The sequence below is a fragment of the Tricharina praecox genome, assembly GCF_024521635.1.
Source record: "Tricharina praecox strain CBS 144465 chromosome Unknown BZA05scaffold_6, whole genome shotgun sequence".
NCBI lineage: Eukaryota > Fungi > Ascomycota > Pezizomycetes > Pezizales > Pyronemataceae > Tricharina > Tricharina praecox.
The window spans coordinates 511,097-527,418 of record NW_026250408.1 but is presented as its reverse complement, the minus strand read 5'-3'; the positions used below and the strand labels follow the sequence as shown (position 1 = coordinate 527,418).

At 53.1% G+C, this 16,322-nt stretch overlaps 4 protein-coding genes across 4 annotated transcripts; 3 read left to right on the top strand and 1 right to left on the bottom strand.

Annotated features, from left to right (window-relative positions):
* Positions 1-427: 427 nt before the first annotated feature.
* BZA05DRAFT_235179 (uncharacterized protein) lies at positions 428-5,640 on the top strand. Its single transcript, XM_051479847.1, has 4 exons — positions 428-2,854; positions 2,914-3,110; positions 3,168-4,948; positions 5,005-5,640. Exons 1-4 carry the CDS (start codon positions 669-671, stop codon positions 5,290-5,292), a joined length of 4,452 nt encoding a protein of 1,483 aa, XP_051341558.1. The 5' UTR covers positions 428-668; the 3' UTR covers positions 5,293-5,640.
* Positions 5,641-6,772: 1,132 nt separating this feature from the next.
* BZA05DRAFT_442925 (uncharacterized protein) lies at positions 6,773-10,170 on the bottom strand (the record flags this gene model as incomplete). The annotated part of the gene is made up of 8 exons (XM_051486813.1): positions 6,773-7,163; positions 7,219-7,430; positions 7,481-7,621; positions 7,680-7,964; positions 8,021-8,449; positions 8,504-8,823; positions 8,877-9,161; positions 9,219-10,170. 8 exons carry the CDS (start codon positions 10,168-10,170, stop codon positions 6,773-6,775), a joined length of 3,015 nt encoding a protein of 1,004 aa, XP_051341557.1.
* Positions 10,171-10,518: 348 nt separating this feature from the next.
* On the top strand, positions 10,519-12,052 carry BZA05DRAFT_391021 (uncharacterized protein). Its single transcript, XM_051482934.1, has 4 exons — positions 10,519-10,962; positions 11,053-11,179; positions 11,239-11,352; positions 11,420-12,052. The coding sequence occupies exons 1-4, from the start codon at positions 10,958-10,960 to the stop codon at positions 11,693-11,695; spliced, it is 522 nt and encodes a 173-aa protein (XP_051341556.1). The 5' UTR covers positions 10,519-10,957; the 3' UTR covers positions 11,696-12,052.
* A 623-nt stretch (positions 12,053-12,675) lies between these two features.
* On the top strand, positions 12,676-15,765 carry BZA05DRAFT_349894 (uncharacterized protein). Its single transcript, XM_051481264.1, has 10 exons — positions 12,676-12,768; positions 12,817-12,857; positions 12,923-12,932; positions 12,995-13,014; positions 13,070-13,455; positions 13,507-13,623; positions 13,684-14,017; positions 14,068-14,165; positions 14,219-14,313; positions 14,367-15,765. Exons 1-10 carry the CDS (start codon positions 12,752-12,754, stop codon positions 15,637-15,639), a joined length of 2,391 nt encoding a protein of 796 aa, XP_051341555.1. The 5' UTR covers positions 12,676-12,751; the 3' UTR covers positions 15,640-15,765.
* The last annotated feature ends 557 nt before the right edge of the window (positions 15,766-16,322 follow it).

Here is a 16,322-nt window from a genome sequence, read left to right as displayed (position 1 = left end):
GTTTGTTGGACCTGGGTACCTATCGCAGCTGTATAGACGGTACTGCTCACATCATACCAAAGCTCTGGCTCCGGATCCCCGGAGATTCTTCTCCACCGACAACCTGCGTGTGCGTATATTGGAGACCTCGAATACCTACACACGGTACCTACGGTACATAGGGACTGACTTCAGTACGCAGGCATCCAACCGTGCCGGACCGGAGACTACACTGATGCCGCACGTCTAGCTTCATCGGCTCAGCTTCGTCTCAGCAGCCCTGCGTGCACATTAGACGAAAAGATTCCACACTCATCCGACCCGACCTGACCTGCCTGCTGCTGCCTGCTGCCTGCATCTCCAGGCGGAAAAGAAAGAAAGAAAAAAACGTGGGGATCTTTTGCTCGGGCGGACAGACTCAGCTCAGCCCAGCCCGTAGGTACATGTACCTGCAGACAACTCGCCTGCCGTGCCCCCTCCACCCAGTTCTCCAGCCAATCGGTAACCACCGCCTCTCCCTGTCCTGTCGAATTACGATTTGCAGCAACTTCCCCGCTAGACGCTAGAAAGGCATCCTCGAAAGAGAGGCGCATATCCACTACCCACACACACTCCCAGTCCAGTTGGGGTCCGCGAGCGTTGAACTAAGCACCGGTAGTGTGTTTATTAGAAGTTGGCTCCCCTCGACCATGGTGGCCCCTCTAGAGCCGGACTCCTCGACATCTCGATTCCACACCGCCGACAAAACGAGGCGCAGGCCTATCCAGAGGTCAATTTCTGGTCCGTCGCCGCTTTCGACAGCTTCTTCTGTCACGGATCTAACATCATCGATGTCGGGCTACGGAAGCACGAATTCCAACAGGTCCCATCTACCAAAGTCAGGGGAAGTTCCGGACAGCGACCACCACAGCCACCACAATCACCACCACAATCACGACAGCAGCAGACGTGATTCCCACGATCTCTCATTGAGCAACGGCGGCCGAGTACGAGACTCACTCCTAGACAACCTCCTTCTCTCCTTCGACAAGATTGGCGACGGCACTTTTGGAAACTTCGACGCCTCACCCTTCTTCTCCAACATCGACGAGGTCGACGACGACGAATCTGTATATTCGCGGCGCGGACGTTCCAATAGTGCCGGCTACGACTCGCAGTTTTCGTCTTCTGCCCCTAGGCAGTTGGAATCTGCACACGACTACGGCGAGGGCAGTTTCGGAGTTACTTACGAGAGAGACACGCGCTCGCGGGGACGCGGAGGGCTAAGCTCATCACATGGGTATGCGAACGGTTACGAAACTTTTGAATCTGCACCTGCGCCCAGCATAAGAACTAGGAACCGCACACCTTCTCCTCCGAGATCGCCGAGACTTGTGCGACGACCGTCCAACAAGAGCATCAAAAGCTACAGGAGCAGAAGCAGAGATCAACCATTCAACACGCCCCCTGAACCCGCGACACTCCCGCCGCTCCCAGCCTTTGCCAACCCCCCATCTCAAGCGACAGCAGTAGCAGCAGCAGCGGCAATGGGTTCTTCTACCAAGTCGGGCGGGCGGCCCGGATTCTTCAGACGTGTGTTTGGTGGCGGCGGAAGCTCTAACTCAACACACACACAGAGCACAAGTAACAGCAGCTCCAAGACCAGCATAGTGTCAAATCCCCCCTACCCTCCCAGTGCGCCGAATCCACCGCCACCGAATCCTCCGATAGCTCCCCCACCCGAACAATCACAGCCAGTGCTTCATAAGAAAGCTTCCTTCTTTAGGAGGCGGAAAAAGTCGCTGTCCGACATCACTGCACCCCCGCCGGTTCCAGCTCTCCCTCAAGCTGTCCCCGCGCCCATCCATGTTCCGCCCGCAGCCATAAAAGACGACGCAATCGTGCCCAGCCCATCCGGCATGTCTTTGCGCACCGCCATGAACCCCTATATCCGAGCGCCTCCCCGGCCTGGAACACTGGAATCCACAATGGAAGACCGCGAGACAGCCTACCTTGCACGTAATGCGACGATCCGCACGGTTGCTTCCTCCGATCCTGTTTCACCTCGGCGCCCATCATTCTTTAGTGAGAGCTCTAGGGATCGGGATATTGCACCACACCTGAGCGTAGACAGCAGCGGGAAGAGGTACCACAAGGAGATGTGGGGTGGCGGAAAGGATATGTCGGTGACCACCGATCACCGCGCGCCGTCGAGATCGCCCACAGGCGGCATAGAGCGACCACAAACATCCCCAAACACCCCATTCAACAGCCGCACCTTTTTCTTGGACAAGGACGAGGATGACAAGGACATGAACTGGCCACCGACGCCCCCGAGCCGCGGCATATTGACCAATGCCAGGTCCAGCACTACCGGGTTCCTGGGATCAGGGAAAGAGCGACAGGATTCGGACAGTTCTCTCGGACGCGCGCGAGAGTCTTCTGTTACATCCCTCAGCGCCGTACGGAAGTCCTCAACAGCTTCACTGAGCCAGACACGGAAGACATCAGCCGCCTCCAGGGAAAACGCGATCGTCGACATGAAAGAGCTCGAAAGACTGTACAACGAGGAGGATGCCAAGAAGAAGCATTCGTCGTCGCGTACCAGCAGGGGCGGCGATCAGTTGGAATTGGATACCATCAACCTGGAGCCACCGAGACCGAAGGAAGGATCTTGGATATCAGGACCAAGCCCCAGCACGCCCACCGTGACTCTACAGAAAGACGGTCCCGGTGAAGAGGCGGAACCACTGCGCCACGAGGAAGAAACGGACAGTGCACTGGATGATGGCTTGCCCGAGCCGTCGGCTGAGGACAACGAAATGGCGAAAAAGATTTTTGGTGGTGACGAGGATTTCATTGCAAAGGAACGGGCGGCAGCTTGGTTGGGCGACAAGTGAGTGACTCTCGGCAGAGTCGACGTTGTCGGATCAAATCACTAACCGGGTTCAACAGTGAGGCGGGCAAGGCGATTATATTGAAAGCGTATATGCGACTCTTCGATTGGTCGGGAGTGAACATTTTGCACGCCATGAGGATACTGTGTGGAAGACTCATTCTCAAGGGAGAAACCCAGCAGGTCGACAGAATCATCGTGGCGTTCGCGCATCGATGGTGTGTTTGCAACCCAAACCATGGGTTCAAGAGCGAAGGTAAGACAGCCCTTGGGAATGCATCTGAAATATCTTGATCTAACACATGAGTTACAGACATTGTGCACACGATTCTTTACTCGTTGCTATTGTTGAACACTGACCTTCATCTCGCCGAGTTGACTAATTCGCAGAGGATGACGCGCGGTCAGTTCATCAAGAATACCATGGCTACGATTCGACGTGGTATCCAAGAAGCTGCGGCTACAGCCAGCGTCGAAGAGGAGTTTAGACAGTCGCAAAGTGCTTCGGTAGCACGTTCCCAGACATCTTTCCAGAGAGGTACCGATGGGGACTCTCAGCTGTTTGCATCCGCATCGGCCACATTCCCCCTAGCTGCGCCAGAACTCCGGGGACACAAGGCAAAAGGGTCGTTGGATTTCGGGCGGGAGTCGAAGGGCTCGCGCTTGAGCCGGATTGGAAACATCGGAAACCTCAGCCCTAGGATCTTGCCGGAGGACCATGCGGAAAAATCAGACTTCGACCTGGACGGCGCTGTTGCGTTGGTCAATGCTCCGATAGGCGGTGGACTCCGGCTGTGGGAAACCCAGCTGGAGATCGTCTTGAAGGACTTTTACCATTCCGTCAAGAATAACGCTTTGCCTCTACATGGAGCGCAGGAGAGGATGGAGTCGTCTCAGTCGGGTGGATTGGCTGTGTTCGGTGGGAACAATGGCATGCTTCGTCGATCACCGAGTACTATCAGCAAAGCGCCGTCCGAACAATCGAAAAGAGGTGGAGACAGCAGCAAATTGGGCGCCAAGTGGTCGTCAAAGAACCGGTCCCGCCAGAGAGTGTACAATGCATCGCACGCAGGATCGAGCAGGACTAGTCTCGAGGACCGATCGATGTGGAGCCCTTCGGCATCTAGCACTTGGAGTAAGTACACGCTTGACAAAACCCAGACTTCCATGTCTGTGGATTCCCTTGGATCCTCGTTTGCGCACTCTGGAGACTATCAACAATCAATAGGATTCGCCGGTGCGCTCAACAACGCTATCATCAGGGAGGAAGGGGCTTCAATGACTTCTGCCGGGGAGGATGACGATGTGGATATACTCGACGGGGATGACGCACTTGAGTTGGAAGGAGCACCATGGGCCAAGGAGGGATTGCTCAAGCATAAGCATCACCTTGAGTCGGTTGATAAGCGGGCCAAGAACCGTGGATGGACCGACTGCTTTGCCGTTATTCAACGCGGCTACATGCGCCTCTTCCAGTTCCCTAGCAAGAGCGGGAAGGGCTCGCATGCCTCTGGTGGTGTCGTCGGTGGTGGTAATTGGACGGAGAATGCAGAGCCGATTGGATCATTCCTTCTGCGCCAGACTCTTGCTTCTGCTCTTCCGCCGCCGGGATACTCGAAGGATAGGCCGAATGTGTGGGCGCTTTCGCTGCCATCCGGTGCAGTCCATTTCTTCGAAGTTGGGACGGCCGAGATTGTCACCGAGTTTGTCACAACTGCCAATTACTGGTCTGCCCGTCTGTCGAAGGAACCCCTGACAGGTGGTGTCAGTAATGTCGAGTACGGCTGGGGCGAGTGCCTGGCTGGTATCGAAACGATTAGTTCATCGCCGCCATCCTCGAATAATCAGGAAAGTGGGGCTCATGGACGTGCAAGTCTTCAGATGAGCATTCGTTCCAGTATGGACCATGGTGCAGTGCGTCCGAGACTCCCCGGAGACAAGATCAACATCAAGGACTGGTCGCCCCCGACTCAAAGTATGCTGGCGTCCAGTCTCGCCGAAAGGGACCAGCTTAAGGCGCTCAAGCACTATGTGGAGAACATTGAGGCTGAATTAGCTAAACACAACGAACTCCAGCATGCCATGAAGCTAGCTGTAAGTCCCACCATCCACTCACCCTTTCACGAATTCCCATACTGACCAGTTGATAGTTCTCCCCACGCCATCCCAACAGCGCCAGGACCATGGCCAATTGGGAGAAGAAGAGCTCGTACCTCTTCCGCGAAATCATCAAATTCACAACCTACATCGAAACCCTCCAATCAGCGATTGAGCGTCGCGAAAAAGTCAGCCAAGACCGGCTCTCGTGGGTAGCCGCAAAGAAGGATGCCGCCGTCGAACGAGACGGCGTATTCGTCATCGAACGCGGCTTCGCCACCACCCCAGAGCCTACGCCGATAGAACTGGATTTGACCGGCTTTTCGACGTCTTTTGAATAGTCCACGACCTCCCCACACCCACCCACCCACACATGAATTTAATGGCCTTTGATGTTTCTACCATCCATCCTGTCTATCTGTCTATCAGCGCTGCATATTCCTTTTCTTTCTTTCTTTTCTTTCTTTGCACTCTCTTTTTGCTTCTTTCTTCTATCACCAAGCTTTTCGATTCTTTACCCACCTTTGTAGTTCCGTTCCCTCTCCTCAGCCCATAAAAACGGAGGGTTGCTTTGCTTTGCTGCGCTTTACTTTTGCTTTACTTTTGCTTTACTTTTGCCTTTGCTTTTACTTTTGCGTGTTATCCGGTTGGGCGTTGTGATTTCTACTTTTTAATTTCTACTTTCATTTTCGTTCAGGGAAGAAGTTGGGTTACTTTACTTAATAGGAAGGGAGAGGGAGAGGGAGAGGGAGAGGGATGGAGAGATGGAGGGGGATGGAGGGGGGGATTTCATTAGGTCTTGATACCCTTTTTTTTTGTGTGTGTGTGTGTTATACTGGTATGATAGGAAGAGCTGAGATCTCAGTGTGGGTCTGTGACGCAGGGAGGAAGGAGGGAAGGAAGGAAAGCGGGAGAGGGAGGGATGTAATTGTTGTTTAGGATACGATACATATACTAAAGAGACGAAGTTGTATGTACCGGTATCGTTCGATCATACCACTGTGAATGGACTCTGGAGAGCCTGCTGGTATGTCCCATGTTCCATGGGGACAGTGCTAGTGGTGGGCTGGGCTTGTCGTTGCCGGATCACGATCGTGTTGGGTGGTGGTTCCTCTTTGCAAAAGATTCATCATTCGGTCCCGTCGGCTACCATACAATGCATTCTGCCCTGTTACAATGGCCGTATGATACTCCATACCAATTGAACGAGCTCAATTTCTAAGTATCGTCACCATACCTTCCCTTCCGCCCACCCATAGTATCCCATCCACACATCAACTCATCCACCCACCTCCCATCTCCATTCCTCCCCCTCCCTCCAAAACACATTCGACAAAAATGCAAAACACCCACCACCACCCTTCACAAACTGCAGATGCCAAAAAAAACCACTACGGGCACACACACCACACACGATCATACATTCTCATGGTATAAGTAAGTAAGTAAGGTAGTCAACCGAACAGCAGCACATCACATCGCAGCACATCGCATCACAGAAACCAAAAAAAGGACCACAAACATTTCAACCTGAACGCCCAAAGTAACAAAAAGCAAAAAGCAAAAAGCAAAAAAGCAAAAGCAAACCTGGAAGGATGAGTATGTAGGGACGGCGGGATACATACATATACATAGTAATGTAAAGGAAAAAAGGGGGATATTGCGAGGACGACGGAAAGGGCCCGAGATATCATCATCAGCCAGCGAGGAAATAAACGGCGGTAAACCTCTCCCCGAAAAGAAACACAGTAAAACCTAGCCCGGAAAGAAAAAAGTAGAAAGTAAATAAAAACCTCCTCTACCATGTACACGCTCGCCCGCTCACCCAGCAGCCACTAAGCTCTCGGGACTCATCATACCACCGTTTCCGTCGTCTGCCTCGGAGATCTTGCTGGCGCTGCGTTCCATAAACTCCTTTTTGACTGGTGGCGGCGCGGCATTTGGCTTCTTTTTCTTTTTGCTGCCACCGCCCTGGCCGTTGAGGGGTCGCTTCCGGGGCATGGAAATCTTTCCTGTCGGTGGGAGACGCGGCTTAGGCGGCCGCTGCTTGAGCGGAAGGTCCTCGTCTTCGATAAGGGGTTGCTCATTGTTGGCGTGGAGCTTGGCCAGGAAGAAGTTTCGCACCAGGTCGATTTGAGGCTTGAGGAGCTCGTGAGTGACTGGTTCGAATGAAGGCGGAGGTTTGTGGCCTTCGTCGGCAGTAGCGCCAGGGCTATGGGTTCAAATGTAAGCAAGCGGAACATGTGGGATGAGAATGGGGGACATACATCTGGATGGGCTGATATGCTTTGTTCATTCTGCCTTGGAGCAGGTGCAAGGGTACGGACAAGGTTGATAAGGAAAACTCCTTATCAAGACCAAGTTCTTTAAATCCAAAGAAATCATCGCCAATGTCCGATGCAAAGTCGCCGCCGATGAATTGCTCACTGCCGTCAACAAAGTTCGCATCATCGCCGGTCGAGTCGGCAAGTGCAGGACGCTGGAAACGGTTAGCACTAGAAATACCCAATAGATGCGCGGTAGACCCACCAGAAGATCTGCAAGGTGGCACTTCATACGCTCATGGATGCTATTCAGCTTCGTACCGAGCCGATCAACGTCGTCTCGGATGTAGTTGTCTAAGCACTCGACATCCGCGCCGTTATGGCAGAGGGTATGTAGTATGGTTTCCTGCAACCAGCCGTTAATTTGATGTGACGCAGGAACCAAGGATGTTACGACCACCTACCTCGGTGTCAAATCTGCGCTCGTGCTGGGGCGCCTCTTGATAAACCATTAGGGTCTTGCCGAGTTTCTGGAAGTAATCCACTGCAATGTCGGTTATGGCATCTATAGCTGTGGGCTGGAATTCCTCGAAGCCGGCATGGTAAAAGACTTTCCCGATCGAACGCTGTAGCGCAGCCCGCGCGACATTCGCACACATCACCGGCCCGTCATCAGATATGACAAAATCATCCACATCCTTCTCCACAAACTCTTTGGGATTGTATTTCGTGAATTGGTTGGCGTACATCTTTAAGCGGGCTATAGTCAGTTACTGTGGCTCCAGGACGGACTGTGTGTTCGTACCTGAGTCTGAACCTGCATCTGCTTGACAACGCCAATCTTTGCACATAGTTTCCTTGTCTCTTGGATCTGTTTGATGTTTCCATCAATTTTGCTGGCGAGTATCGATTTCGACGGGACAAACATCCCCCTAGGTGCAATCCTCACTCGCTCGTCGGGCATTTCGACCTCTTCCTCGTCCCCATCGTTCGCCCAAACTGTTCTCCATGGAATTTCAGGCACGCAAGCCTGTGGGTAGTAATAGTCTGGCAAAAGTATCCCATCCTCTTCTTCCGCATCCCCAAAGAGAGTCCCCACCAGGTCATCCTCCTCAATGTCCTTTAGATGACTTTCCGCGTTCTTGATATGTCTTGCCATACCGATTCTCGAACGTATCAAAGCGGGCTCTTCGGGGTTGATTTTGTTACCGCGAACTAGTTTATGGCGCTCGCTCTAGACAAAACATCAGCCCAATATCCGGCTAGCCAGACAATCAATCGTCCTTACCGCAATCTTTGCCCTCCCCTTCTTGGTAATCTTCTTCCACGCTTGATACTCGGGGTCCTTGCTGTCATCCGCCAGCTTGTCATGGTCCAAATCCAGCTGAGAGATTCCCGAGATCCCGTTCGGCATCGGTGTTCCACCGGTTGGTGTAAGGAATCCGTTTTGACTCATATGGGTGTCGTTTGGCGGGGGATTTGAATCGGCGCGGATGAGATTGACTATTGGGGGTTTGATGTCGGGAGTGCCTTCCCGCGGTAGCGATGCACCTTTTCTCGACTTCTTTGTGCCTGGTCCTTTCCGTCCGCGGCTGGACATTATGGGTTCTAGATAAGGTGTCAACAAAGCCACTCCAGTAATAACGTCACTGGTGAACTACCATCGTCACTTTCTCCCTCGGCATCAACCTCAGCAGCACCCGCTTCTTCCGCCTCTACCTCCGCTCGATCCCGGATAACGATGTCGGGGATTAGTGGTTCTAGGGTAGCTGTGATCTTCTGCATGGCTTTCGCGTGTTTGCGGAGGAAATGGTTCGGGTCGGCATTGTACTTGAGGCAATTCGCCCAGATGAGATTAATATCTTCGACGAACTCCTTCTTGCTTTTGTATTGGTGTTGCTTCAGCTTCTTCATAACTGTGCCAAGGTCCATAGGCTGTTTAATGACTGCAAACGACTGTTAGTCAATGCTTACGGCCATGGTATGCCCTGTGGATATCTCACTCGTGTAGTAATCCGGAGCTTCTCTCTTGTTTACTCTGTTCAGGAATGCCGTGGAATGCTCTGTCATTGCACGCAATTCCAGAACAACCTTTTCCGCAGCTTCATAGAGTTCCTCCTGGCCAACCTTCTCCTCGCTCGCCCATTTAGACCGGTTCTTGCGCACCTCCGACATAAGGTTGCGCAGCTCCATGTCCGAGATCTTAACCCGCTCTCGGGTCGCATCGATACGAGCAATGAGATGCTTCAAGGTCAAGCTTGATGCGCCCAAATTAGCGCTCGAGAGCTTCCCCGGCTGCGTATCTTGAGCCGCATTGGCCTCAGCATTGACCTGACGATCCGATTCGTCCAACTTCTGCTGTTCCAGCATCGCATCGCGGTCGGTTTCCAACGTAAAGAAAGTAGTATGGAACGCGCGCTTCGCCGCCTCCTCGGCGGCCTTGCGGTCGGCCTCCAATTTCTCCCGGGTCGCGACGATATCCTTGGCATCGATGCCTGGTCTCGTCGGGGATCCGGTCGACGTCACCTGCGAGGAAGACAACCGCTTCGGCAGCGGCGGCGGTGTGGCTGGCTTTTTCGCGGGGGCCTCATCCTCGTCCTCGTCGAAGTCATAGTCGTCATCCTCCACGCGCACGGGGGCGGCCGGCTTAGGGGGTTCTGCGGCGGCGGCGGGCGCATCGTCGGTCATATCATGTTCGGCGAATTCCAGCGATGCAATATCGAGCTCGGACGCGGCGCAGCACGGGTGATCGGAGCGAAACAGGGCGTTTATGGATCTCTCGAATAGTTGATATCGGTCGTGGAAGGCGGCCATGATAGGATCGGATTGTTCCTCTCTGTCGGCCACGTCGCCAACGATCTCGGCTGAGAGTGTTCGCGTGCGATCGGCACGGGGGAAGGAGTCATCGCGGGTGGGCTGTAAGCGCTGCCGTTGTGCTGGAGGTAGAGAGGACATGATTTTATACACAAGGGGGGCACAGATTGGGGGATATCTGACGCGAAGGGAGACGTCAGAAGCGTATTCAAGTAGCACGGGTCATAGCCCTCGCGTGCGACAGGCGACCCGCGAAAAGTGGGGACTGGAGAATGGGATGAAAAGCGGGATTTGATATTTTTGCTTGGTTGTGGAAGAAGTATCGTTCCCTCGCGGAGAAGGGGAGGGTTGGAAGTTGTTGTTGAAGAGCCGCCTTAGTCAGGCAAGTCCCATCAGATCAGTCAGGTGGATGGTGGGTTTGGGATTGGCCGAGCTGGAGGTGGCTCTAGTTATGGGTATGGGTTCGTGTAACCCTACGCGGTGCGGCAGGGCGGCTGGTGAATGTGGCTGACGAGCAGCGGTGGTTGGCGGAGGTGAACGTGCTAAGACCATGAAGATGTCATCGGAAGTGGGGCAGGAGAGTGAAGAGAGCAGAGTCGAAACAAAATGGGAGGCAGGAGAGAAGTGTCAGAGGGCAATGGAAGAGGGAGAATAGAGGGTTTACTAGTATATCCAGACACAACGGCACCACTGCATCTTAATCTCATACGACCACATAAGCATCATCCCCGCCATCATCGTCTCCACCATCGATATAGCTATCACTACCACCACCACCATCCATAAACTTCAACTCGGCCGAACTTCAACAAGCACACGGAAAGGCAAACCACGGACCAGTCGATCCTCGGGTCCAACGGACAGACGAATCCCAACCATAACCACGCCGGCAAACTGATGCAATCATAGCATACGAAACGACGCTGCCATGAGGTGAGATTCTGCACCATCACCGCGGAGAACCGTTGTGTTAGTGGGGCTGGTTCACCGAACATGTAGCTAACTCGTCCACACCCACTCTAGAATACGAAAGCCCTTTGCCCTCGCATTTCTGACCTTGTGCCTGATCGCGGCCTACCTCGGTTTCTCCTCACTGCACCTCCCCGTCAACGACAAGTTCCTACACTTCGTCACATTCCTGACCTTGACGGTCAGTTACATCATCTACTCTCCTCGACTTCTTCCGGCACTCGTCTAACCTCTCGGCAGGTATGCTTCTACTGGATTCTCGATGCGAGCCGCCGTCGGGTAGTGAATCTCACGATGGGAGTCTGTACGCTGGTCGGCGGAGTCGGTAGCGAGTTCGTGCAGAGCGTGGCCACAGTATGCTTCCCCAAACAACTACACATGTTTCTTCCATGTTTCACCTTACCAACACCGTCCGTCACAGAGCCGTGAATTCGATCCTCTAGACATCGTCTCGAATCTCCTCGGCTCCGGACTGGGGTTGCTGTTGTGCACCTGGTACCACCGGCGAATGCTCGAGCGCAAGCGCCTCACCAAGCTCTACCAGCCAGTGTCGGCAGAAGACGACGTGGAGTTCGAGAACAACGGTGAAGAGCTACAAGATCTCGAAGCAAGCGCACCAGCACGTGCATTCACTGCCACACCACCAATCCCCGACGAAACAAGGGAAGGAGGGAGCAAGGTACATGCACTCGTATGACGGGAAAGTGCACACCCGGGCCGGTACGCGTGGAATGGAAGGGAAACGAACAGGTCAACCTTGCATAGGTATCGAGGCAGTTCTTTGCTTTGCTTTGCTTTGCTTTTCGTAGGAGGTCCACGGGACGATTACTTGTTTGCATCGATTGAGCTCTGTGTGCCCCATCTTTACTTTACCCCACCATTTCTATCCAAGCATGTGGCAGACGTTGAAGGGGGGCAACTTGGATCCTCGGCATCTGGATTCTGAGGGAATGTCTGTGCGCGAGATGTGTCAAGCGCCGACAAAGAATGTAACCGTGCACAATGACGATGAATAAGCTTGCGCTGCACTGGGATTGGGATGAACCTTTCGGCCATTCAGTAGAATGGAGAAGCTCTGCGTCTCCAACCTGACATACTCGCGTCGCGCTCGCGTCAGTTGACGTCTAGCAGAGCGGTGAAGACGAACCTCCACAAACGTCCACCATCAACCCGGAAGCGCAACCATTGCCTCAAAGACCCCGTGATAGTTATCCACCTACTGCATAAAGTTCTAACCAACACTAATTCCGTCCAAGCTCCCTCAAAACTCTAGCATTTTAGCTTCCCCGCTGCCAGATCTTTGGACTTCCTTTACTATACCCAGAGGCCCTCGAGGTCAAAAGATACAGAATGAAAACCTCCCATTACAGGACTTCATTTACTGCATAACCTATTGTTACCTTACCCTCTAGTAGAATATAGAGATGAGAACGGCTGACCTCCGCTACTGGTGGGGAAGGAACAGGAACTTAGATGTGTGTGGAGTGAATGAATCCCGAAAGCCACCATATACGAGTAGAAATTTATCCCACCCGTTAAAAACCGCTGTTCATCCCTCCTGCTTACAGCTCCAAACGAGAAGATGTGAGTACATACCATTGGCAACGAGTGATACCATGTGGAGTTCCAAGGGTTCCAAATCAGCTGATCAGGCATTAGCGTTCCACTGACGTTGCCACCAACTTCATGGATCCGAAAACCTTCGCGTCTTCCCAGCTCTTTCCACGCGCCACTTCCTTCATCCACCGCCACGATGAGGTTCAAGATTGGGTATGTCCCCTCCAAACTTCGCGATGTCAGTTTTTAACTTGGTGCTAGTGATCTGGAAGTTCTCTTCCCATATCCAAAGATCTATCCAGGTATGTTCCGGAACTCCCCAGTGGTGTCTGATAGCTTGATAGCTAACTCCGGACTCAATCGATAGAACAATATGCGTATGTTTACACCCACGACGACCGGGGCGCTAGAGGTAGCTAACGGGCCTGCGGGAACAAAGCTACATGACAGATCTCAAGCGTACCACCCCAGCGACCGCGACGACTAGTTTAATAGAAGAACTAACAAGCTCCAGGAACGCTCGACGCGGGCGGCCATGGCATCCTCGAGATGCCTTCGGGCACCGGCAAGACCGTCTCGCTTCTCTCATTGATTGTGGCATACCAGCAAGCGTCCGCGGAGCCGCGAAAGCTCATCTACTGCTCGCGCACGATGTCGGAGATCGAGAAGGCATTGGCAGAGTTGAAGGCGTTGATGGCGTACCGCGCCAAAGAGCTGGGATATGTCGAGGAGTTCCGTGGGCTGGGTTTAACCAGTAGGAAAAATTTGTGTCTGCACCCCGGGGTGAAGAGGGAGAAGAGGGGCGAGGCGGTCGATGCGAGATGTAGAAGCCTTACGGCGGGGTTTGTAAAGGAGAAGAAGGCGCAGGGCGAGGATGTGGAGGTTTGCGTTTATCATGATGTGAGCTGCCTCCCAGTAATAACGGTGAACGGGCGACTGATGTGGGGGCAGAATCTGGACCTGCTGGAGCCGAGTAACCTCATCCCGCCGGGTGTATATACGTTCGATGGACTGTTGAAGTACTGCGAGAAGCACACACAATGCCCGTACTTCAGTGCACGGAGAATGGTATGTCCAGTTGAATATCCAACAAGAGTTCGACCGATGCTCACATCAGAAATGTACTAGATGCCGTTCTGCGATGTGATCATCTACTCGTACCATTACCTACTCGATCCTAAGATTGCCGAGCGTGTATCGAAGGAATTCTCCAAGGACTGTATCGTGGTATTCGACGAAGCCCACAATATCGACAACGTGTGCATTGAGTCGCTGAGCATAGACCTGACTGATGACTCACTACGGAAAGCCTCTCGGGGAGCAACCAATCTGGAACGTAAGATCGCGGAGATGAAAACGAGTGATGCGGCGAAGCTACAGAATGAATATCAGAAGCTTGTTGAAGGCCTGCGGCAGGAAGATGAGAGGAGAGAATCTGAAGATTCGTTCATGGCCAATCCTGGTGGGTTTATCGTATTACGATACGGAGCGTATGAGCTGACGAGGTAATAGTGTTACCTGATGATCTGTTGAAAGAAGCAGTGCCTGGTAATATCCGGAGAGCTGAGCATTTTGTGGCATTCTTGAAACGGTTTGTCGAATATTTGAAGGTATGTAAATGCTTGGGATGTCGGTTGGATACAAACATGCTGAGTGTCTGCAGACACGAATGAAAGTCCTGCACGTCATCTCGGAAACTCCAGCATCATTCCTTAAGCATCTAAAAGACTTGACATTCATCGAGAAGAAGCCTCTGAGGTTGGTTTCCACTCCTTCTACACCGTGGGAAAGTATTGACGGGCTGTCCGTAGGTTCTGTGCGGAACGGCTCACATCTCTCGTACGCACTCTGGAGCTGGCCAATATAGAGGACTACCAACCATTACAACAGGTCGCAACATTTGCAACCTTAGTGGCAACATATGAGAAGGGGTTCCTATTAATACTGGAACCATTCGAATCTGAAGCTGCCAAAGTGCCTAATCCCGTCCTACACTTTACCTGTCTGGATGCCTCTATTGCCATTAAGCCTGTGTTCGACCGCTTCTCGTCGGTCGTCATAACCTCGGGGACAATTTCCCCGCTGGATATGTACCCACGGATGTTGCAATTCGAGACGGTCGTCATGGAGTCCTACACCATGACTCTAGCGCGACGTTCCTTCCTTCCCCTCATCGTAACCCGCGGTAGCGACCAAGTAGCTGTCAGCAGCCGATTCGAGATCCGCAACGATCCCGGTGTCGTACGGAACTACGGCAGTCTCCTTGTCGAATTCTCCAAGATTACCCCCGACGGGATGGTCGTCTTCTTCCCCTCCTACCTTTACATGGAGAGCATAATCAGCATGTGGCAAGGCATGGGGATCCTCGACGAAGTTTGGAAATACAAGCTCCTCCTAGTGGAAACTCCCGACAGCCAGGAAACCAGTTTGGCTCTGGAAACCTACCGCACCGCCTGCTGCAATGGCCGCGGCGCAGTAATGCTCTGCGTCGCGCGCGGCAAGGTGAGCGAGGGAATCGATTTCGACCATCACTACGGACGCACTGTGCTCTGCATAGGAGTTCCATACCAGTACACCGAGTCTCGAATCCTCAAAGCGCGCCTCGAATTCCTCCGCGAGAACTTTCGGATCCGGGAGAGCGATTTCCTCTCGTTCGACGCGATGCGCCACGCCGCACAGTGCCTTGGCCGTGTCCTCCGCGGGAAAGATGACTACGGAATCATGGTGCTCGCGGATAAGCGCTATGGCCGGAAGCGAACACAGCTTCCGAAATGGATCGCGCAGGCCCTTCACGAGAGCGATGTCAACCTGTCCACGGATATGGCGGTTGCAGCGGCCAAGAAGTTTCTCAGAACTATGGCCCAGCCCATGGAGGAGCGCGACGGCATATCGACGTGGACGCTGGCGGAGCTCGAGGAACACCAGCGGAGCAACGCGGTGGGTGGCAGGGTTGAGGAGGTGACTGGGAAAGATGCCGAGCAGATGGGCAATGGCGACGGCGATGATGTCGGGAGTCATTACGATTTCTCGGATGAGGAGGAGCTCGCGAAGATGGATATTGATGTGCCCCCAGTGGCGGTTTGAAGGATGGAGTGGATGTTAGCTTGCATAGCATTGGATAGGTTGTAGATTGAATTCACACACACGTGTGGCGTTGGTTGCACTGTAAACATCGCACGGTGGCTGTGGCTTCGTGGAGGGAGAGAGAACATCAATTCATTTCGCATATGTACAGCCTTTCCAGATTATGACTAATCAAACCAACCTGACCTGTCCTGCCCGCCCTGCAGAGGGTCAGGATGGAAAACCCGCTACCGTACAGTCAGTTGCGGTGCTGTGGCTTCGTGAAGAGCTATTTTCTTGCGCACAGATTTTTGATGACTGTAAGTGACCGAGTGATATATTATGAGGATTTTCTCCGCTTGGAACGACATCCCGAAGGCAGTAAGGTTGACAACCTACCTTGGAACCGCCCTGACAGTGTGTATCGCTGCAACTTGTCGCCATTGACACTTGACGTCTCACCCACTTCCATCCTGGAAACCGAGCGAGTGATAATGCAGCATCCGCTACAAATACTACCTACCTAAGTTAGACTGATAGACTAGAGCATAGTTGTAGAGTAGTGGTAGCGGATGGCTACGTCGTGGCTGGATTCTAGGGGCATGGCATAGGAAGTATGCTCTTCCCCTCCCCCATCTCACGATGTGGAATCGGCCTGGCAAGAAACCTAGGCATCGATCGATGGCGAGTGACAAGTAGGTTCG